The sequence below is a fragment of the Nymphalis io genome, chromosome 30, assembly GCF_905147045.1.
Source record: "Nymphalis io chromosome 30, ilAglIoxx1.1, whole genome shotgun sequence".
NCBI lineage: Eukaryota > Metazoa > Arthropoda > Insecta > Lepidoptera > Nymphalidae > Nymphalis > Nymphalis io.
The window spans coordinates 5,400,766-5,425,081 of record NC_065917.1 but is presented as its reverse complement, the minus strand read 5'-3'; the positions used below and the strand labels follow the sequence as shown (position 1 = coordinate 5,425,081).

At 35.0% G+C, this 24,316-nt stretch overlaps 3 protein-coding genes across 3 annotated transcripts; 1 reads left to right on the top strand and 2 right to left on the bottom strand.

Moving 5' to 3' along the window:
- Positions 1-761: 761 nt before the first annotated feature.
- Positions 762-9,001, bottom strand: LOC126780135 (THAP domain-containing protein 2-like). The gene is made up of 3 exons (XM_050504405.1): positions 8,884-9,001; positions 3,602-3,785; positions 762-2,003 (listed from the first exon to the last, which is right to left on the bottom strand). The coding sequence occupies exons 1-3, from the start codon at positions 8,958-8,960 to the stop codon at positions 1,740-1,742; spliced, it is 525 nt and encodes a 174-aa protein (XP_050360362.1). The 5' UTR covers positions 8,961-9,001; the 3' UTR covers positions 762-1,739.
- A 573-nt stretch (positions 9,002-9,574) lies between these two features.
- LOC126780118 (transmembrane protein 267) lies at positions 9,575-11,775 on the bottom strand. The gene is made up of 2 exons (XM_050504384.1): positions 11,296-11,775; positions 9,575-10,030 (listed from the first exon to the last, which is right to left on the bottom strand). The coding sequence occupies exons 1-2, from the start codon at positions 11,572-11,574 to the stop codon at positions 9,704-9,706; spliced, it is 606 nt and encodes a 201-aa protein (XP_050360341.1). The 5' UTR covers positions 11,575-11,775; the 3' UTR covers positions 9,575-9,703.
- A 581-nt stretch (positions 11,776-12,356) lies between these two features.
- LOC126779987 (tubulin beta chain-like) lies at positions 12,357-24,130 on the top strand. The gene is made up of 12 exons (XM_050504221.1): positions 12,357-12,654; positions 14,629-14,740; positions 15,482-15,604; positions 15,865-15,966; positions 16,607-16,734; positions 17,701-17,868; positions 18,338-18,452; positions 19,256-19,326; positions 19,943-20,082; positions 22,559-22,718; positions 23,070-23,171; positions 23,990-24,130. Exons 1-12 carry the CDS (start codon positions 12,598-12,600, stop codon positions 24,095-24,097), a joined length of 1,386 nt encoding a protein of 461 aa, XP_050360178.1. The 5' UTR covers positions 12,357-12,597; the 3' UTR covers positions 24,098-24,130.
- The last annotated feature ends 186 nt before the right edge of the window (positions 24,131-24,316 follow it).

The window sequence follows — 24,316 nt, the reverse complement described above, 5'->3', positions numbered from 1 at the left end:
TTCTACCGCAAAACAGCAATACTTGATATTGTTGTGTTCCGGTTTGAAGGGTGAGTGAGCCAGTGTAATTACAGGCACAAGGGACATAAAATCTTAGTTCCCAAGGTTGGTGGCGCATTGGATATGTAAGCGATGGTTGACATTTCTTACAATGCCAATGTCTAAGAGCGTTGGTGACCACTTACCATCAGGTGGCCCATATGCTCGTCCGCCTTCCAATTCTATAAAAAAAAAAAAAAAAAAAAAAAAAAAAAAAAAAAAAAAAAAAAAAAAAAAAATTAATAAAAACACACACGCATTTGTGAGTTTTAAACCACTTCGTCGCCACTGTTGTATTTAGAAAAAATAATACCAATTCGCCATAACCATTTTAATCCCAAACTGACACATTCTAAACTTATGTTAAATATACTACTCATTATTACCTATCAAATACAATTTTAATTTCAATATAACTTTTATTTACTTGGTGTTTTGTGAAAGCCAGGTAGCCAACAAGGTTAGGTAATACCCACCCATCGTATATCCTACCGCCAAACAGATTACTTAGTATTGTTGTGTTCCGGTTTGAAGGGTGAGTGAACTCCCAAAGTTACCAAGGTCGGTGGCGCATTGGTGATTTTATTATCAATACTATGTAACTAATATGAATTTCCATAAGTCGTTAGTTATTTTCTGTAGTTTTTATTATCATTCAAGTTCGTTGATTTTCATTAATACTAACATACACAATGTTATATAAAAATTAACAACAATTAGAATAATATTGTATTAATTACGTTTTATTTAATAATTTTCTCATGTTTTTAAGATTTATACTGTATGTATGTTGTGCCTACGTATTATCTTTTATTAATGTAAGCAAAAATCACTGTCCATAATGGCACATAGAAACAAGTCGATATTCGATATGCTACATTGTCAAATAATACATTATCATATGTTCTGTCGCAGAGTCGCCATTCTAACATCGCACTGTAATATCGTCGTAACAATTAAATATTGTAAATTATATTACAAAACATATATCTATACTCAATTGCCTTTCATTACATCATCCACAAGACATTTAAGGCAAATTGGTGACCCCGACGTGATTCAGTTTATACGAAATTATAAGTGATTTTTGCTTACATTAATAAAAGATAATACGTAGGCACATTTTTTTTTTTTTTATAGAATAGGAAGGTGGACGAGCATATGGGCAACCTGATGGTAAGTGGTCACCAAACGCCCTTAGACATTGGCATTCTAAGAAATGTCAACCATCGCTTATAGCCAATGCGCCACCAACCTTGGGAACTAAGATTTTATGTCCCTTGTGCCTGTAATTACACTGGCTCACTCACCCTTCAAACCGGAACACAACAATATCAAGTATTGCTGTTTTGCGGTAGAATATCTGATGAGTGGGTGGTACCTACCCAGACGAGCTTGCACAAAGCTCTACCACCAGTACCATCTATAATTGTAGAATTTCATTTTTTAACCAAAGTAAAAAAAAAAAAACAGATATTATTGAAAACTGGTTAATATTCCCTAGATGTCCCCAATTGTATCTGTGTGCGTCGAATGACAGTCACCTACAGGACACAGTCGCCCCGCCCAAGTACAGATGTGTTCTATTCGAAAATGTATTTATGTTGTTATATTCAATGTTGTGTGCAAAGTTTATAAATGTGTGTCGTTCTTATACATTTGTATTTGTAGTAGCTATTTAGGCGGGAAAAGATGACATATTACTTAACTAAGATTATAACTTTACTCCTTATTTCTTTTAATATTAGTTTCATTCTGGCAACTTTTATTTTTAGTCTTTTATTTTTTTGATTCAGAATTTTATTTCTTTTCTGTAGGTCTTTTTTGTCAATTACTAAATCGCGCACACGTTTTCTAAGCGCCCAATTTAGTGGTGTTTTAGATTCATCTCCCTTATCAGATATGCTGACATTGTCAAGACTTGTAGGAGAGTTAGGAATTATAATGCTTTCGTTTCTATTTACCTGAAACAAAATCATCGAGAACATTTAAAACTGAAATAACTATTTAAGTTTTATCACTTAATTCCTAGATGTTGACCAATGATGACTTAGGCCTGGATTAAGAGGTCCAAGGACCCTAGGCACTTTGACGTTTTGGGCCCCCACTTCCGAAGCGGTGAAAGTTAAATTATATTATTTTTGACTGGGTAGAGCTCCTCGACTGGCGGGGTCCTCAGTCCCTAGGATGCCTTATAGGCCTGGGCATAAATAGATAGAACGCTTGGCACTTTTGGCATTATTTTCGCATTTAATCTTTAGTTTTGTTTATCTAACTAGCACAAACCCGACTCAGCATAGACTTCTGGTGTACTGTTAAATAATATAGATAATAATCAGACATTAAGACGATCGCATAGATAATCACTATTTTTAACTTGTTAAACATGCCCCTAACACATAAAGTGCAGCCACCAAAGCAACCCTTTGGCGTTACTAACGGTATTCCACCAGCTTTCAAAGAGCCATTGACTGGGTAATAAAAGAAGAAAAACTCAAAGATACATTTACTTATTTAGATGACATTACTATTTGCGGTAAAACACAAAATGAACACGAAAGAATTTAGTGTTTTTTTAGCTGCTGCTAGAAAGTATGGACTCACTATTAACAAAGATAAAAGTAAGTTCTCTCAAACCTACTGGTGGTAGGGCTTTGTGCAAGCTCGTCTGGGTAGGTACCACCCACTCATCAGATATTCTACCGCAAAACAGCAATACTTGATATTGTTGTGTTCCGGTTTGAAGGGTGAGTGAGCCAGTGTAATTACAGGCACAAGGGACATTACATCTTAGTTCCCAAGGGTGGTGGCGCATTGGTGATGTAAGCGATGGTTAACATTTCATACAATGCCAATGTCTATGGGCGTTGGTGACCACTTACCATCAGGTGGCGCATATGCTCGTCCACCTTCCTATTCTATATAAAAAAATACAAATTCAAAACCAAATACAAACTCGCGTTACTACGAAACGACGCGTCGTTTTGGTAACACGTCATAAGTGCTAACTTTAGTTATCATTTAAGCCAATTCGTGTGTATTAAATATTGCAACAATTTCTAAATTTAAAAAATACCCGCCACTTATCATATATTCTATGCCAAACACCGTAACAGCCAGGTTTGCTTATTCCATCACGCTGCTCCAATGCGGGTTGGTGGAATACACATGTGGCAGAATTTCAGTAAAAGGTTGGCACATGCAGGTTTCCACACGATGTTTTCCTTCACCGTAAAGCACGAGATGAATTATAATCACAAATTAAGCACATGTAAATTCAGTGGTGCTTGCCCGGGTTTGAACCCACGATCATCAGTTATGATTCACGCATTCTTACCACTGGGCTATCTCAGCCCATGCCAAACAGCAATATTTAGATTTTTGTGTTCTGGTTTGAAGTATTGCCAGTGTAAATACAGACACAAGGGACCTTAGTTCCCAAGGTTCGTTCTGCATTGGCGATATAAAGAATAATTAATATTTCTTCAGCGTCAGTGGCTATGAGTGGTGGTGACCACTTACCATCAGACGGCTAATAATATAATACAATACTTTTAATTACCTCTATAAAAGGTACGGCGTCTTTTTTAATCCGCGTTCGACCTTTATTCGTAACATATTTATCGCAAGCTTCAAAATGATCGCTACATATTCTGCTGCTTTTCGATGGCGTCCAGTCTGATTGGTTTCTTTGCTGTCTTACAATTGCGATCCAATCTTGAAGCCTCACCTCATCAGTGGGAAACCTTATATATAAATGAAACAATACGTTATTAATTAAAACTTATACCGGTTGTGTTTTAGTGTAACCATAGTGTATAAATATTGTAATACTTAGCACGTAAAAATATAAAAAAGGCACGGGCAGCTATGACCCTATGGATGTTGTACCATTTAAAAAAAATCCTAACACATCCAACCCACCGCATGTGCGTCAGCTGACGCTTAATTCACTTATTAGTCATTCGCGATCTATTGAATATGATGACAATGGATCGGCATAAAATCGCTACCTAACGTGCAACGCCTACTAGGTGATGGAGCCGATTTTAGGTCTGGAGGTCCTTGGGCAACAAAGGAGTAGAGGCCCTGTAATAAGACAAAACCTTGAGTTGAAGGTTTTATTCCACATAATAAGTAAACAAGTGACATATGACATTATAAAAGAATAAAGACTAAAAGAGGTTTAATATCACTGCATTCACCCACACTTTAATTTAAAACATAGTCTTATAAGCGAATAGGAAGTCTTTGTTCTCTATTTGATGTACGCAAATTTGATTCCTCTTCTGTTGAACGAGAGTGACCTTCTGTAGTTGGTTGCTCTTCTGTAGATTCATAAGCTTCATTTTCAGATGAAGAAGATTCAATAGAATCGTATGTATTATCTTCCCTTGCTAAATGATTTTCTACATCTCTTGATATTACATTGGAAGATAAATTATCATCAGTGAATATATCAATTTCTCCATTATTTTGGCCTAAATGTGCTAAATTGCGATTTGACACGGTAGTTTCTCTACCATCTGACAAACGAACGTGAGAATAATCAGGATTTACGTGAAGCAATTCCGCCTCTTCGACTAGCGGTTGATATTTACTGGCGCGATTGAATCTTCGCGTAAGAGCATGATCTGAATGAATTAATCAGCTCGGCACAGATACATCATTTGCTTATTCGCTAGTGTGCACAAACATTCTTTCATGCGGCGTGCAATTTGTAGCAGTATAAAGAAGAGAGCGGATTGAATGTAATGCTTTAGGCAGGGCTAATTCAATTCTGAATAGACATGTTCTTCGAGCGTAATGCTAGTTGTACAGCTTTCCATAAAGTAGCGTTAAGGCGTTCTACTTGACTATTCCTTGAGGATTGTATGATATAGTTCGACTCGTGACAATACCACGATTATATAGGAATTATTTTAAATCGGAAGACATGATTGCTTTACCACGATAATGAATGTATAAAACTACGAGAACGAGAATGTATAAAACATGGCATACCAAAAATGAGAAAAAATTAATTTAGATGTTTAATAACAGTTTTTGAAATATCGGCTCAAGGAAAAGCAAACGGAAAATGCGAATATTCTTCAATTACAGTCAGTATAAAGTTGTTTTTCGTATTACTGGGAATTGGTCCTTTAAAGTCTACACTTAATCTTTCAAATGGAGCTGTTGCTTTAATTAAGTTAAGACGGAATAGGATTCCGTACATAATTAGGTTTTATTTCTAAACAAACACGACAAGACCTTGTCATGTTCTTAATGTCCTCAAAAGAGTATGGTAAATTCTTTGTTTTAATCCAGTGAGTCATTCTTGGAATGATATAAAGATTAATATAATGAAATTAATTTCATATGTACTTGAGTTGATAAACATATGCGTGATAATGCATCTGAAACATCATTTTCTTTATCAGGCCTGTAAATTATGTCGTACTTAAATGGTGCTAATTCTAAACACCATCTCTGTATTTTCTCGTTTTTAATGTTGTTTGTCAATTTATTATTAAATATAAATGATACAGATCTTTGGTCAGTTATTAATTGAAAAGGTTTCCCAATTAGATAACGTTTCCATTTCTTTAAAGCTTCTACGATCGTATAAGCTTCTTTTTCAATGGCTGAATGATTTTATTCTGTTACATTAGTGTTTTAGAAAAGAAAGCGACAGGTCCGACCATCTTGCGATAAGACAGCAGTAATAGAATGATCAGAGGCGTTTGTCTCGACAGTTAAAGGAAGACTATAATCAATTGCATGCAAAGCAAATATCAAGATGTCTGATTTAAGTGATTGAAATCTTTGTATTTAATCTTCAGAGCATGGATATGTTTTATTGTGAGATATAGCGTGAATTCTTTCCAAGAAATTAGGTATCCATCGACTGTAGTGTGCAAACATACCAACGATACGTAGAGACGATAAGTCTTTTGATGGCGTTAAGGACGTCAGAGGTCGAAGACGATCTGCATTGGGTCTTATAACTTGGTCTTTAATATTATAACCTAAAATATTTATTATAGTTTTTTTTATAGAATAGGAAGGTGGACGAGTATATGGGCCACCTGATGGTAAGTGGTCACCAAACGCTTTAGACATTGGCATTGTAAGAAATGTCAACCATCGCTTATAGCCAATGCGCCACCAACCTTGGGAACTAAGGTTTTATGTCCCTTGTGCCTGTAATTACACTGGCTCACTCACCCTTCAAACCGGAACACAACAATATCAAGTATTGCTAATTTGCGGTAGAATATCTGATGAGTGGGTGGTACCTACCCAGACGAGCTTGCACAAAGCCCTACCACCAGTAGGTTTGAGAGAACTTACTTTTATCTTTGTTAATAGTGAGTCCATACTTTCTAGCAGCAGCTAAAAAAACACTAAATTCTTATCGTGTTCATTTTGTGTTTTACCGCAAATAGTAATGTCATCTAAATAAGTAAATGTATCTTTGAGTTTTTCTTCTTTTATTACCCAGTCAATGGCTCTTTGAAAGCTGGTGGAATACCATTAGTAACGCCAAAGGGAATACGTCGGAATTGATACAGATTTCCATCTGCTTCGAATGCTGTTAATTGTTTTTCTTTAGCTTGTATCGGTACTTGGTGGTAGGCACTTTGCAAGTCTATTGTGCTAAAGACAAAATACTTCGATATTTCAGAAATAATTTCTTCTATATTTGGAAGCGGGCATGCATCCAATTGTGTATATATATTTATTGTTTGTGAATAGTCTATCACAAGACGTTTTTTATTATTTTTATTTTTTGTTAATAAGACTTGAGCTCGCCAAGGCGAAGTACTCTCTTCAATTATACCATCAGCTAAAAGCTTTCGAATTTCTTGAACAATAAAATATTTATCATCTTGACTAAATCGGCGAGATTTAATTGCTATTGCCTGCATTCGGGAGATATATTTGCAAATAAAGGAACTGCAGGATGCTTGTGCTACATTACAAACTTTTATCGATTCTTTAGATCCTCCAAATGAAAACTCCAGAAAAGAAAGTTTTTCCAGTATATCGTGACCTATTATTAAATAAGCACATAGGTTTTTTACAATAAGCAAATTTAAACCTTCATAATCGTGATCTCCTATTCTAGGAACAGTAATTTCACCCTCAACTACTGATGTGAAATCAGTTGATGCCATTGAAATACTTTTATTACTAGGCAGACTTTTCAAACCGCAACGTTTAAAGAAATTCTCATCAATAAAGCTAACTGAGCTTCCAGTATCGATTAGAGCGTGTACTCTTATTTACAAGCTTTAAATTTGCTGTTTTCTCGTTGCTAAAGCATGTCTGGCGAAAATTATATTTTTTGGTTTTATAAATAGTTTATCCAATATGGCCACGGCCGTTTCATATGTAGAACATTCGCTTTTATAGGTAAATATATTTGATGAAACATGGTTAATTAGTAAATCCAATTTTTTATGAGAAGTTAGTACCTTTTCAGTCGTATGAAGTAAATCAGAAAACGATAGACAGCTTTTAAATGGTCTTTTCCAATGTTCTCAATGATTCGCTGCGGAACTATCCGAGGGATTGACATCTAAACTATCAGGTCTTAAGTATTTATCCATTTTGTAAATACATTAAATGATTACGTGGAATAAATTTTAATAAGACAAAACCTTGACTTGAAGGTCTTATTCCACATAATAAGTATATAAATGACAAATGACATTATAAAACGTATTATTATAAACGTGTTCCCCTCCTCTTACAACCCGGGTTTCTTCAAACGAGGCGTGAAGAGGCAACTTGCGGGCCGGCAAGGCAAAGGCGGCTAGTGCAGAACGTTTTTCCCGTCTGTACTGGCCGTCGTCGCGTTTGGACTTTACTACCACTTACCATCAGGTGGAGTAGAGTCATTTGCCCTCCCGGCGAATAAAAAAATAATAATAATAATAATAAAGACTAAATGAGATTTAATATCACTACAGCCCCTCACTATTTTTAAAATAAATTGTACAATTTCTATACACACATTGCTTACAGGGATTATACTTATATTTCACTATATCTTCATAATATACTACATTAAACGTGTATAACTCTCGAAATTGGGTTGTTTTTTGTTGTAGAAATAGCTATTGTCCTTCATAAAAGAGATCCCCTCTTTTATGGAAGTGGGTGGTTTAGCCCCGATCCCCTAAATCCAGCCCTGCTACGTCATATTATAAAACAAAGTCCCCGCATTAGGGATAATCGCAGAGGTCAATCTGTCCGCAGTGCAATGTATAAGCCTCATGATCACGGTCCATGCAGCACTGAACTATCTGCTAACGCTCGGAACAAATGAGAGCCAGAATATTTCGATTTAAAAACTATATAATAAAACAAAGTCCCCGCTGCATCTCTCTCTCGGAGTCTGACGGAGTGATTCACGGGGAAGACTTATATGTATGATTTATTACGGTTTTGTGTTAAATGGCTGAAATATGATGATGATAGTTGATAATGTCGGAAAAAAAAATTCCGACTGGAAACTTTACTGGTGTGTGCCGCGTAAATCAATATCGTTATATCATATATGTATTACGATAATTATATTCGTTTTATCGTTATTAAATAGAAATAAAATACTTCATGCGTACATAACAAAACAAAATACTAGACCCTAATTTAATGACGTAATTGATGTTGGCAATGTCTCGATAACTATTTGAATATTTATAAATTAATTCATCAGATTTATTTTTTTAAGCAACAATGTCAAAGATAAATCGAGTCGACGATTATTAATATCCTCTAACCTCTTTATTGTCACTCGGAACAAAAATGTTATCTTTATGTAAAAATACACAAGTTATTTTGCGTACTTACACGTGGTACCCGATACCTTGACTCTTATTCACTTTAGAGTCATAATTGGTACATTTGCTGTACACACACGACGGCATTTTTGTTTTTTATAGACGCCGGTCACACTCGTCGCCTTCCTTGACGCATACTAACATTAAACGTCACAATTAGGACGTTTACAGTCTTCAGCTTGCACGCGACAAATAATCATCCATTTAATAATACATGAATACTGTCAGGAACGCCACAGAGTATACAACAATATCAATTATGAAATGAGGAACGCCTCTTATCTCATGAAAAGTAATATAATTAATCGTGATCGTTACTTATTAAGATTGCTTATCTGTTTTGTTGAACACTGATTTTAGTTTTTCTGTCATTATTGATTTGAAATTTGAAAAGACCGCGTTGTCTAATCAATATTACGTATTCGCATTTATATTATGAATGCGAAAGTAACTATGTCTGGCTATCTTGTAATTCAACTCATGAATAACTCACTGCATCAACCTTAAATTAATTTGAGACTTGATTGAGGTAGGATAAAGACAGGCCCTGACTTAGACATAGAAAGTCGATAGGCACTTTGACATTCGAATAATGTATTTTATTGGCTGGGTGGAACGCCTCGGCTGGCCCTTAGACCTGTGTGGCCTAGGCATAAATCCAGGGCTGGATATAGACAAAATAAAGGACTACGACATATATATATATCTCTCTTATTTATTTATTATCATTAAATCTCTACAGATGAACAAACTTAATAACAAATATCTCTTATAACATTAATATTATATAAAAAAAATGGCACACCATCATAAATAATGAAATAACAATATTAAAGTTCAATATAATTGAAGACAGTATGTTTAAACATTGGTTTGGTATAATTAAATAAATATGCAAACAGGGTTGGTAGGATACAAATCAATATCACATATAGAAATTTATTTACTGGCATTGTGTGACCTAAGGGACACAACCATATGCCGCGCCTGTTCCCATCTCGTAAGTGATGGCTGGTGAACGCTAAGACTAACATATATGTCACTATGTATACATTGATTTTGTGAGTAAGGTGGCTGTATAAAGCGAGTATCGACGTAACCATCATCCAGAATGTTGTACAATGAAGAATACCTCTTTGGCTTATGTTGGTTAAATCCTGAAACAAAAGCAGTTTAATTTTAGTATTGATATAATGTGAAATAACTTTTTAAAATAATTTGTATATTCTTTCTTCTGTTCTTGACGAACGAATTTTAATAGTTTTAACATCCAGTTTGTTACCGATACTTAATATTGAAAAAAGTTGATATTGATCTGCTTCTAGCTTCAAGCTAGCTAGTGGCTAAATAAAAGGCTGCAGATTTCGAGCTCCAAGATTCAAACCTCAGAATGTGTAATGGTAGCTCTCTTAAATTTTTGGTGGATTATTAAATATTTTGATGCACATTATGTAGGATTTTTTTTTTAAAAAAGAGCACAGTGGCAAGGTTGATGTAATAACCTAGTAGAATCTCTAATTCCTAGCCTGCTTCTATTCTCTCTTATTCGAAAAGGTAGGTGACCTTTTCGAATAAGAGAGGATTTTATTACAAAACATACATCTATAATATGCAATCTGCCTAGTGTCAAGATTTTGTTATCTTTAAAAATTGGTCTACATGAATCTAAAGGTTGAATCCCAAAAACAGCCCGTATATACTTTTTCTGACAGATAAAAGCATTATTAAAACTAGTAAAATTCCCCAAGCAATTAAGACACTCTAATAAAGAAACAACATAACCATAATATGCAGTGAAAGCAGCATCTTTGCCAACAGATACGATTACTTATATGTGATTTCTAATCACAATGATCATAAAATTGTACACCAAAAAAATTCACATCATTGTTTTCTTCAAGTTCCCTTCCGCGGCAACCAATTTTTAGTTTTATTTTATTAGTTTTAGAATTTGAAAATTGTACAATTTACATTTTTGATATGTTGGCACATAAATCATTTGATTCTAGCCAAGACAACACTGATTCTATAGCTTTATTTATATCATCCTCAAAGGCGATATTTGTTTTAGTATGAGGTACAGCTAAAACGATATCATCGGCAAATAAAATCCATTGATATTTTATAACATTAGGTAAATTGGTAATATATGATAAAAATGTTATATATTTCTAACAAATAACTAAGAACTTGTTATGATCAACATTACATCTGTACATTGTTATATAGATTTTGTGAAATTGTACCCATCAACCTTTTATATCTAAATTATTTTTTCGTCTCGGACATGCCAGAATGGCTCTTTAAAGTATAAGCCTTTTATACTATCTCTATTGACTTTAATTTGTATTTATTTTATTACTGGTACGTTAAATAAAGAATAAAAAAAATAAAAATGATAAGAATTTAATTAAACCTTTACCTTAAGATAGATTGATCTTGCCACAAAAAAATGATCTACGTCGATAACTGATGACATGAACGTACAGAAAATAGTATTATAGATACATGCTTGACTTGTTATTTTAATATTACTGAAAAATGAAAGCGCCGACAAGAAACCGATAGCTCCATGCACTGAACTATCTGCTAACGCTCGGAACAATAGAGAGCCAGAATATTTCGATTTAAAAACTATATAATCCCCCAGATATGCTGTCACGCCTATAGAAATTACTAATAATAGCCGTAGACTTTTCATTATTAATTTTGTACTTGGAAAAAAGTTATAGTCGTATCTATGAAACTATCCATTCTATTGTAAGATTAATAATGTTTGTAATTACATGTTAGTTGTTTGTTATTATTTTACGGTAAAATAATTTCATTATTTTAATATTCATTTAGGATTTTCATTATAATAATTATTTGATGATTATAGTCATCTTCACATCTGTGTCACAACAAGCTGTTATATGATTTGACGGAACATTTTTCGTTGAAAAATTTCAAGTCAGATTAACCTTAAAAATTTTAAATGTGCGTAATTTTTTTTTTCAATTTGCCTAAATATCATGTTATATTAAATGTAAATTTAAATTATATTTTGTTAAGTAATTTAATTATATAAATTTGTGTAACTTAAAAAGAGTATAAAAAATGTGTCTATGCTTAGATTTCAAAACGTTCATTAGTAAAGCAGTGTACACTTATCACTTTTTTTTGTTTTAGTTTTCTTATTAATGGAAAGCACCAGTAAGTTAGGTTTTAATTATAATTAAAACTGAAAAATAATAATAAAAACATTACAATCTAAAATAAAATTATTTAAAAAAATAAATCTTTACCGCATAGACAAACATGAAATGTAATCAAAAACAAACTCTTAGTAGCTGTAATAAGACATATAATGGCAGTATTGTGTCATAAAATCTAATGCAACCACACCTAGAACTGATTAGCTAGAATATTGACTGTATTCATACAATTTATATAGACCTCTATTAAAGATAGTTTGCTAAAGAGGCAAGGATCTTAAAATACTGGTCAAGTCTATCACACGTCCAAAATAAAAATAACTCACCATTAAAACAATTCTTAAGAAATGAAAGTCCTTCATAAAATGGTAATTAGTATCAAGTATCAACGTTAGTCTCTATAGATAAGATAAGTGTATTGATAAATTCGAAAAATTTACACCATTTTGTGAATGACGTGATGTTATGTGCATTTAAATAAGAGTAAATTTCATTATTTAAGACTTAATTTTTTTTTATACTTAAACATGCGTGAAATCGTGCACATACAAGCTGGCCAGTGTGGAAATCAAATCGGTTCCAAGGTAAGTTAAATATCTAATAGTGTAAAATTTTAAACAGCAAATTAATTTTGATTTGTCATACATATGTATTTACAAAGTTCTTCTCATTAACTTAACATTAAAATACTAATTACTCGTAGTGTGTCAAATTTGACGTTTCTAATACTCCGCTTTTTATGGCCGAAGCGTGGTATTTTCGGCACGATAGATTCTTCATTTATCAGTTTAACAGTTTTAGAAATATGAGATATATAAGTAAAATAAGACGCGTCAAAATGCAGGGTGCGTGTTTTACGATATATAAGCACTGTGCTAGCTAATATAGATCGGTTGGCAAATGTTTATTTCTCATGGGTTATTGTCATATTAACCGTACGGAGTTAAACCTACCGGGGTTTACAGTTTTACACACAAACATTCGCCTTGACGCAAGATTCCACTTACATTAATACCTATCATCTTACTCAGAAGGCAATGCAATATAAGATAATTAATTAGGTAACTACCATTGTTAATTATATATCTGTTTTTTTTTTTATCTTTGGATATAATAAAGATTAAAAAATTGTGCAATTTTTTTTTTTGAGGAACTAAAATTTCGATGCTATCTGAGAATTGTGTTTCGATAAGATAAATACATACGTGAATAGCCACTATTTATTTATATACTTAAATTTAACTTTGATTATAGTTTATAAAACGAATAAATGAAAATAAATCTAAAAATCTGGGATGGCCGAATATGTACAACCTTAACCTATACGATATATTAAAAAAATGTTTGCTTCGAATTTTATATAAATTTGTTTGTAATGCTAAATTGCTAATGCAGTTTAGCTAAACTAAATTTTTAAATTAATAGTCACATTTTCAAATGTTTTTCAAAAATATCAGACAAAATGAAACATGTCTTTACAACTTTTCTGGCTCAAAGCAACTTAAACACATAGTTTAAGTTGTGCTTTGAGTAAAATTAAAAGTATTTCATGCATAGTTTTTGTCTAAACGTTTGGGCAGCGTTCGCTTCAAAAGCACCCGGATTGAGAATTCTCTCTCCGACTATGTTGACATAATGAGCTATATCTCAAAATGTCTATGACATATAAACATATTATATAGCCTATGTCCTATCTAAAACTATAAACTAAATTAATATAAAAGTTTCATATTAATCAGATTATTAGTTTTTCTAGAAACCAAAAAAACAACAAGTAAAACTTCTCCGTTTAAAATATTAGTATGATTGCCCAGTTTACTTGTAACTTTAACCTTGTTAGTTTAGTGGCTAGCACGCAGATTTAAAAGCCCTTGGTTGAAACACAAGCTTGGGCAGCTAAAAGGTATTAGAACAAAAATAATAAATAAAATAATTTGAAAAATTCTCAATAGCAGCCCATAGTCTTGAATCACACAAATGTACATTTGTTCAGTATACTATCGACCGCATTTCCTGTCCTTGGTCCTAGGATCTCCAAGTCTGGGCCTGGCCATGTCCGAACCTGTCAAGAGGACACCGTCATTTCCCATCACTATATAAACAAACAATTTATACATTTAAATAAAATCATTATGTCTTTATAAATATTTTGATCTCCAACAGTTGTACATAACATACAATTATATCCTTTACATGCTTTAAACTATGTATGTACTATCAATTATAGGAGAACACACCATTCCTAAACACAATAACGATGCTTAGAATTAGCTTATAATTAATTTAACAATATATATAACTTAAGATGACAACATTCTTTTAAAGATATGTCGTGTATTATTGTCACTGTAATGTACTGTCTTTTTTCTAGTTTAACTATTATTTATAACAGATATCCGGCATAGAACCCACTCCAAGTATCAATATTCAATCAAGTCTAATCAATGATAAGGAGACCACGGACAATTTAGTACTTTTTAATAATTTGACATATTCCTAACATGGACATCTATAAATTTGTTTAAATAAAACTAGTAATTTCGTTACCTTTCTTCTAGTTCTGGGAGATCATATCTGATGAACATGGAATAGATGAAACTGGCATTTACAAAGGTGTGAGTCCATTACAAAAGGAGAGGCTCAATGTTTACTACAATGAGGCTTCTGGGGGTAAGTTTGAAGTGTCAAAATATATATAAAAATAAATAGACAAAGGAAAAACAGTTCAGTACTCCTTTTTAGTCCATTTGTCAACTGATTTTTTATTGTTTGACCATCGATAAGCTGCAACATTGTCAATAAAAACATTTTGAAAATAAGAGAAGAAAACGTTCGAAATATGAAAAATTGTGTGTTTTCTTCAAATTTTCAATAATGATTTATATTAAATATTAATTAATTTAAATAAGCATTTCAATATTAGTTTAAAATAACAGTGTTCTTAGCTCTCTCATCAGACCACAAAGAAAAAGGAGTTTTTTTTACATATGTTATGTCTGTTGGCACTCCTCGGTGATACCGACTCGTACGCCGTGACGGCAAGCGGCGTGAGGCTGTCTTATGTCATAACACATCCGCTTCCATGAACAGATTAACAAAAAACAAGCCAATAGCATTTTCTGTTTCCTATTAACATAAATAAATACATAAGATATTCCTTAGTTACGTTATATATTTCAAATTCGTAATGTTTATTTCATCAAGTATTCATAATTACTTTAGACCACGTGTTAAGGAGAAGGGGGCTGCTGTTACGTATAAAAAATAGCCTCTGTCATTCTTTGGCATTCAAGCTTTCGTACCAAATTTAATCAAAATCAGTTCAGTTAGCCGGGAAAGCGCAATAGACAGTTTCGTTCGCATTTATAATATTAATATGGATATGTAACCATTTTATTATTTTTTTTAAAGGAAAATACGTCCCTCGAGCTGTCCTCGTGGACCTTGAACCAGGGACCATGGACTCAGTGCGGTCCGGCCCATATGGACAACTGTTCAGACCAGACAATTTCGTGTTCGGACAAAGTGGGGCAGGTAATAACCACTGTTTATTTTATTTACTAATTTTTTTTTGTCACGACCAGTATAGCTTTTCTGTTAAAACAAACTCATTAAGTACTCAGAGAAACACTGAAATGAAAATCTGGTAATGTCAGAACGAGACATCAACAGATGGCGCTAAGAGTATTTTAAATTACATTTTCACTGCACACCAACAGATGGCGTTAAAACTACATTAAAATACATTCTCACTACGCATCGCCAGATGACGCTTAATATATGTTTTTGAACAGGAAACAACTGGGCTAAGGGTCACTACACAGAGGGCGCGGAGCTAGTTGATGCTGTTCTTGATGTTATCAGAAAAGAAGCAGAGGGATGCGATTGTTTACAAGGTACGATATATAGATAAAACTTATAGTATAGTAGTATAGTAACAGCCTGTAAATGTCCCACTGCTGGGCTAAGGCCTCCTCTCCCTATTTGAGGAGAAGGTTTGGAGCTTATTCCACCACGCTGCTCCAATGCGGGTTGGTGGAATACACATGTGGCAGAATTTCGATGAAATTAGACACATGCAGGTTTCCTCACGATGTTTTCCTTCACCGAAAAGCACGAGATGAATTATAAACAGAAATTAAGCACATGAAAATTCAGAGGTGCTTGCCCGGGTTCGAACCCACGTTCATCAGTTAAGATTCACGCGTTCGAACCACTGGGCCATCTCGTTCCAAAAATTTTATTCTCTGTTTTTTGTGAATCGGCCGCTTATACTTAGAAACGCTTAAAAAAATGTTAGCGTGCCATACCATTATTATGGCAGTACGGGCGAAGGGATTACTTGACTCGATACTGATTTCATCAATAAAGTTAATGAAATACATTTTTAATACGGCACAGCGGTTTATGCTGCAGTCAATGTTAAACTCGTTCTAACTTATTCATTCATTGAATCATTTTGATTAATAGTCGTTTTAACTTTATGGCTAAAATTAAAAATCTATCTCATAACTATGTTATTAATTTTCTATCCAGGTTTCCAACTCACGCATTCCCTGGGCGGTGGAACTGGTTCAGGGATGGGTACGCTCCTCCTTAGCAAGATAAGGGAGGAATATCCTGATCGCATCATGAACACCTTTAGCGTGGTCCCGTCACCCAAGGTATGGATGGATTTATAGTATCTTGCACTATCACCAAACCATCACCAAACTATAAAACATATGAAAAAATTTAAAGAAACAAAAGTAAATTTTTATATAAAAATTAAAATCAAAATATTTATTAAAATAGACTGTTTATAAGAAATTTTGAATCATCATTCATCATAAGATTAAATTGAATGTGAAACTACCTCCGGTTCAGAAAGTAAAGTCAGATGGGAGAATCAGCAAGAATCTACTCAAATACTCTTTCTAAACTGAAATACATACTCAACTATACACAGTTAAATTACATTTATAGAAAACAACGAATATGAACTCCACCCTTAATCATCTATATATTAAATCCTTATGTATTATTATTTTTATGTGTTATTTACTTCCGATTATTTACTAATACTCTATATTACTATAAAAAAGTAGCAATTGTCTATGGGATTATCTTGATGTCTGATTATTATCTATATTGTTTAAGAGTATGCCAGAAGGGCATGTATGAGTAGGGTCTATGCCCCGCATAGCTAGGCGGATGAAGGCCCCGTTGCAGCGATTGGTATAGTTGTCCAAAGTATAAAAATGTTAGATAACTATTTTTTTAAAAATAATATAAATAATAATAAAAAATTTATTTTATCAGTTTAGTATGGATACAATGGAAATATAATTTAAGTCATAAGTTGCCCCTAGGGGCCCTCTTATCTTGAGGGCCTTGTGTACCGGCGAGTATCATAGGACACGGCGGCACCGCCGTCTATAGCTATGCCACTGTCTATGCTGTATCACAGGAATAAATACGTAAATAGAGAATAAAGAAATTTAAGAAACTAAACACTAACAGTGTATTTAATATCTGTATTATTTACACAGATAATACCATATCTATGACATAGACAATAATTAAATTTTATAATTGTTTGTTCATATTTCTAACAATGAATATACTCAACATAATATTTATATTGACAGGTCAGCGAAGTAGTCCTGGAGCCGTACAACGCGACGCTCTCCGTCCACCAGCTCGTGGAAAACACAGATATGTCATTCTGCATCGACAACGAAGCTCTATATAATATTTGCTTTAGGACACTACGTCTGAGCAGTCCAGGGTATGGAGACTTGAACCATCTGATATCCGTGAGTTTTTAATATCTTACTAGAGAATTTCGATACTAGTTGACTTGTGTGGTCGGATTTAACATCCAATTGTCATGGGAATTGATTTGTTATAACTCACCGCTAGATGGCGTTGATACACATCAACTTCTATACAATTGGTATCCATTTGAGCATGGAGAATATTTAAGCACAAAATTAAGTTTATGAAACAAATTTGACGGGTCGGTTGGCGTGGTTGGTAGATACTTGCCTTTCACGCCGAAGGTTATGGGTTCGATTATGACCAATGATATTGGTGTCAAAGTCGTTTATTTGAGTTTACTCTTCTTGTGGTTGGAATAGGCTATAGTGGCGCCATTATGGTGATTTATGGCACCATTCATTCTTACATTTCGGTTAAAAACCCACTCTATGGTTACATAGCGAAACTTCACTTTAATGACATATTACTAAACATGATATACACAAGGTTTAATTACTTTTTCAGCTCACAATGTCGGGAGTGACCACGTGTCTCCGTTTCCCGGGACAGTTGAACGCAGATTTAAGGAAGTTGGCCGTTAATATGGTCCCGTTTCCGAGATTGCACTTCTTCATGCCCGGTTCGTTGAAATATCATTTTAATAAGATTGTCAGACTCAAATTTATTTTCATTCATTCATTCATCAGCCCACACTAATCCACTGCTCATCTGCACAGACATAGGCCTCCTCACAGGCAGAGGCGGAGCGCCAATTCTTCTGGTCCTGTGCTTATCTCATGCACTGAGCACCTGCCATTTAAAAAAAAAAAAATATTTTAATTAATTAATTTATTTAGTGGGATTTGGTTTACCGACTTCCAATAAGAAGGTTGAAAACCTTCATCATACATACGTACATATATATTATGTATGTTTTCATTTATAAACTGATTTAATGATTTTTTTTTATATAATAGATAAGCGGACTAGCGTATGGGCCACCTGATGTTAAGTGATCACCAATGCTCATAGACATTGGCATTGTAAGAAATGTTAACCATCGCTTACGAAACTAAGATGTTATGTCCCTTGAACCTGTAATTACACTGGCTCACTCACCCTTTAAACCGGAACACAACAATACCAAGTACTGCTGCATTGCTGTAGAATATCTGATGAGTGGGTGGTACCTACCCAGACGAGCTTGCACAAAGCTCTACCACCAGTATTTTTGTGTTGAGTTCAGTATAGCTTCAAGTCAGACCGATTTCATTGGTTTTGTTTTAAAAATTTTTTGTTTGTTTTGGTCTAAGAAATTGAATAAAACCTTTTCTTAATTATAATTCCCAAGTATTTTATTATTGTATCGTTTGTATAAGACATTCATCAAACAAAAAAAGGTAGTTCTATAAATTATTGTAATTTGTTGATGTATTTTTATAGGCTTTGCACCTCTGACCGCGAAGAACTCCTTCAGCTTCCGCGCGCAGTCAGTCCCTGAACTAATGACACAGGTGAATTTTTATTTTGGTTGTTTCTCTAAATTACTTTATATTAAAATGCCGAGATGGCCCAGTGGTGAGAACGCGTGAATCTTAACCGATAATTGTGGGTTCAAAGCTGTGCTTAATTTGTAATTATAATTCATCTCGTGCTTGACGGTGAAGGAAATCTTTATGAACTATATGTTCTTTTATATAATTATTAAAAATTATGTGAAATATAGATTTCTAAATGAGTATTGTAACGTCCTCCAGACCGATTTCGGCCACGGCGGCCAATCTCAAGAGAGATTAGCCAACTGCGCAGGAGATATTATAGTGCACGAGTGTGAGCGCGAACACAGGTGCACTCTCTATTCCCTAACTCTCATAATCCGATGGGACGGCAATCCGACACGACCGGAAAGAGTTCAAGCGCAGCACCGACTTTACGTGCTTTCCGAGGCACGGGAGTGTGCACACTTTCAACTTCCAGACTCCGAGCGGCTTCTGAGAATTTTCTGACAGAAAAACCCAATATTTTTTTATTGGCTCTACCTAGTAATTGAACCCAGGGCCTCCGGGTCTGCAGCCTTACATCAACCCACTAAACCAACGAAGAAACGAGCAATGAGTATTAATATTACAGATGTTCAACCCTGGCAACATGATGACTGCTTGTGATCCTCGCCACGGTAGATATCTGACGGTCGCCACCATGTTCAGAGGTCACATGTCCATGAAGGAAGTAGACGATCAGGTATTGGCGATACAGAATAAGAATTCGAGGTAATCATTGTTATTTTTTATAATCAATAAACTTAATATTAGGTCCTTATATATGATTGGCGTTTTGTACGGGACGAATATAAAGTAAATTTTTTTTTGTCAAATATATTTAATTAATCAAAATATGCACCGTTGTTATCTATGCACTTTTGCTATCTCATAGGTAGTTCATTGATCCCCTTATTAAAAAAACCTTGGGGGCGAGAATCAATAAACTCTTTGTAGGTGGTTTGGACTGCCACATCGGAGTTGAATATTTTTCCTTGTAAGAAGTTGTCCAAATTCCGGAAAAAATGGTAATCTGTTGGAGCAAAGTCCGGGGAGTATGGTGGATGTCGCAGACATTCCAATTGTAGCTCATCTAACTTAGTGGTTGTTTGTTGTGCAGTGTGTGGTCTTGCGTTAAAGTGAAGTGCTTCACTTCTAGGCAGGTATATTCACTAACAACTTCGAGAGGTTTCCCCTCGATGTATATCGGTCCCGGCACGACATGCCTATTAAACATGACCTTGGTCTTGTCCAAGTTTATACCGAGACCGACACACCGGGAAGACTCGCCTAGGCTACGCAGCATTTCGGTGAGTTGTTCCAGCGACTCTGCTATGATGACGATATCGTCGGCAAATTGAAGGTGTGAGATGTACTCGCCGTTTACATTGACTCCCTTACCTAGTCCAATCCAGCGTCTTGAGAACGTCTTCCAACGCGTTGGTGAACAGTTTCGGGGATTACATCCCCCTGTCTCACCCCTCTGCGCAGTTGGATCGCCTTCGTCTTACAGTCCTGGATGTGGACAGTCATTGTAGCGGCGTTGTACAGACATCTCAGTACCTCGATATATCTCCAGTCGATATGACATCTCTGCAATGAGTCGAGCACTGCCCAGGTTTCGATGGAGTCGAAGGCTTTCTCGTAGTCTACAAATGCCATACTGATTGTACTCTTCGGTCTTCTGCACAATCTGCCGAACAGTATGGATGTGGTCCACGGTGCTGTAGCCTGATCGAAAGCCGGCTTGCTCTGGGGGCTGGAACTCGTCAAGTCGTCTGGCGAGACGGTTCGTGACGACTCTTGAGAACAGCTTATACACGTGACTCAGGAGGGAGATTGGTCTGTAGTTTTTCAAGAGGGTTTTATCACCTTTCTTGAAAAACAGTACCACCTCACTCCCGCTCCACGTTTCCGGGGTCTTGCCATGTTGGATGATGGAATTAAAGAGGCTTGCTAGCTCTTTCAGGACCGGAGTCTCGCCAGCCTTAAGCAACTCTGTTGTGATTCCATCATCTGTCTGATTTTGAAGAGAACAACTTCCCATAAAACCTCTCTACTTCTAAGACAATCTCAGGCCTAGAGGTAACGACCCCACCATTTTCAGTTTTAAGTTTTGTCAGACGCGGCCTCAAAATCAAACTTGCGAGCGAACACTTTCGATCCCCGATTTTGCTCAATCGCAGCATTGATGGCACGGGTATTGGAGCGTCGGAGATCGCGTCGCGTCAGCGTTTTTATTGTTCGGTTTAAGGCCTTATCTGACAAAAACGATGTCGGAGAGTAGACCTCATCATTCTCGATCTTTCGGCTTTGAAGTCGATATTTAGAGTGCCTCGAACCAAGCGGTTACTGTTTCCACAATGCTGCTAATGAAATCCTTTTTGACTAGAAAACCGACACCACCCAGGGAGAGGTTATCACCTTCGCGGAAGTAGAGTAAGTTACCGGACTCTAGAGTTATCGTGTCCTCCCTCTGTCTTCGGACTTCAGATAACCCCAGTATATGCCAGTTTATATGACTTAACTCTACTTCTAATTCGGCGAGGTGATGGTCCAGCCTCATCGAGCGTCCATTGTACGTTGCCATGTGAAGTCATTTTATATGGTAGCCTGCCGTGAACCGGTGATTCTTAGCACCCCCTGCCCTGCCGATACCGCGACCGCTACCTTGGTCGGGCCTAGCGAGCTTGCCGGTAACTGGGGGCCTTTTTTTGAGCGCATCTGCCATTAAGGAGGGTTTGCCCATACTCGCCGCACTGGGCAGGCGTGTTGGTGAGCGCAGTAGGAGGGTAAGTTATTTATGGGGGGGGGACGCTGCTGCCCATCCCCCCTTTTCCCCGTCCCTCAGTCGCCTCTTACGACACCCACGGGATGAGATTGGGGGAGTACTATTCTAAGCCGGTACTCCACGGCGGACTCGTAAATATACCGATATTTAATGTTTTCCATTGTGCGGTAATAAGTGACGCCAAAGAAAAAAATAATGAGGAAAAAACAAATGAATGACTCTTTTCAAAACTCAAATGTACCAGCTAAATGAATTTATAAATTTGAATTTGGAATTCTTAACCAAAGAGGAGATATTTCAGATCAAAGTGATCAGTACGACGAAACGCTAATTTCATATGTAAGGACATAATATATTACTTAATTAAGGTTATTAACTAATAAATTTATATATAATTAATGTTGTATATAATTACAGCTATTTCGTGGAATGGATCCCGAATAATCTGAAGGTTTCCGTGTGTGACGTCCCGCCGAGAGGTCTCAAAATGTCCGCTACCTTTATCGGTAACTCGACAGCCATACAGGAGATATTCAAACGGATATCTGAACAATTCACAGCCATGTTCAAGAGGCGGGTGAGTTGAGCGTATTTATTTATTTACTAGCTATGAGTATTTATAAATAGCTAAGATAAGACCAGTTAATTTTAAAATAAGATCTTAATAATCTGTGATATTCTCTAGGGATTCCTGAAATAATTAAAGTTTTTATTGGAACTAAAATTAAAGTATTTAAGGGGAATAGTTTTGTATTATAAATAAAAAATAATCTAGATTACACACATATGTACATACACACAAATACAAGCACGTGCATTGAAAAAGTATAGACACAAACGCGACTTGAAAGTTTCGAACTTCAAATTTTGTATTTGATGAATGAAGTTAATCAATATTTATAAAATAAGTGTTAATTAATGTCGGCAGGCTTTCCTTCACTGGTACACGGGCGAGGGTATGGATGAAATGGAGTTCACGGAAGCCGCCAGCAACATGAGTGACTTAATATCAGAATATCAGCAGTATCAGGTGATTTTCTCGTTGTTTTATTATTGGTCAGCTTATGATGTCCTGCTTATTCTTTTCTACAATATATCTCACAGACAAGGGATCAGTAACAGCCTGTGAATGTCCCACAGCTGGGCTGCCTCCTCTCCTTTTTGAAGAGGAGGTTTGGAGCTTATCCACCACGCTGCTCCAATGTGGGTTGGTGGAATACACATGTGACATAATTTCAATGAAATTAGGCACATGCAACGGATGCAATGGAAATGGAATGCACGAGATGAATTATAATCACAAATTAAGCATGAACATGAAAATTTTTGGTGCTTACCCGGACTTGAACCCACGATCATCGGTTAAGAATCACGCTGGGCTATCTCGGCTATATAGGCAAAGGATATTAAATATTATTACTACTTGTAACAAACTTATAAGTTAAATTATAATATTTGTCAATCATTTTAGAAATATTACCTTATGCATTTATAACTCTATATTTGTCTGGGAAAATTAAAAACCATCAAAATATTACTCACGTTTTCTGTTAATAATTAAACGTAGACAATGTTAGTTTTTTTTTCTAGTCCTTCCCTTGGAGAACACAAAGGTGTTCAGTTATTAAGGCTGCTTCAGCCATGTCTAGATTTTTTTTTCAACTTCGAATATATCGTATTTAATGTTGTTTTCTTATCAAAAATTTTATTTGAATTAATAAAGGAATTTATTACACAATTTTCGTATTAGTTCTTTAATTATTTTTTTATTTTTTTCGTGCAATAATGCTAAAGATTTTGCACTGATCTATTTTTTTAATATTTATATTTTTACCTTTTTTTTAATAGGACGCTAATGTAGATGACGAAGAAGTCGGCTTCGATGAAGAAGAAGAAGAAGAGGAAGATCCGAATTTCACGGACACGAAAGAAATCATTAATGTTGGTCAAATGTAAATATTAAATAAATTACAGTTCATTAAAAAAATATTATTGTTTTTTATTAAATATTAGTACCGTAATATCGTGTCATAATTATTAAAAAATAAAATTAATACAAAATCAAAGTTTTTTATATTTTTACTGTCCTATATAACATTGTTGGTTTTTTTTTAATAATAATATATGCCTATGAAGCGACGGTCGTGAGCTAGTAACACTGGCTTATTAACCCCT

Bases quoted from the DNA above. Each gene is read 5' to 3' on its own strand.
- LOC126780118 (XM_050504384.1), bottom strand. From the start codon at position 11,574: ATGAAAAGTCTACGGCTATTATTAGTAATTTCTATAGGCGTGACAGCA. The intron at 10,031-11,295 runs GTAAAGGTTTAA...CTTTTGTTTCAG, and splicing joins CAAGATCAATCTATCTTAAG to GATTTAACCAACATAAGCCA.
- LOC126780135 (XM_050504405.1), bottom strand. From the start codon at position 8,960: ATGCCGTCGTGTGTGTACAGCAAATGTACCAATTATGACTCTAAAGTG. The intron at 3,786-8,883 runs GTAAGTACGCAA...TTTATATATAAG, and splicing joins CAAGGTATCGGGTACCACGT to GTTTCCCACTGATGAGGTGA. The intron at 2,004-3,601 runs GTAATTAAAAGT...ATTTTGTTTCAG, and splicing joins ACGCCGTACCTTTTATAGAG to GTAAATAGAAACGAAAGCAT.
- LOC126779987 (XM_050504221.1), top strand. From the start codon at position 12,598: ATGCGTGAAATCGTGCACATACAAGCTGGCCAGTGTGGAAATCAAATC. The intron at 18,453-19,255 runs GTTCGTTGAAAT...GTATTTTTATAG, and splicing joins ATTGCACTTCTTCATGCCCG to GCTTTGCACCTCTGACCGCG. The intron at 22,719-23,069 runs GTGAGTTGAGCG...TAATGTCGGCAG, and splicing joins CAGCCATGTTCAAGAGGCGG to GCTTTCCTTCACTGGTACAC.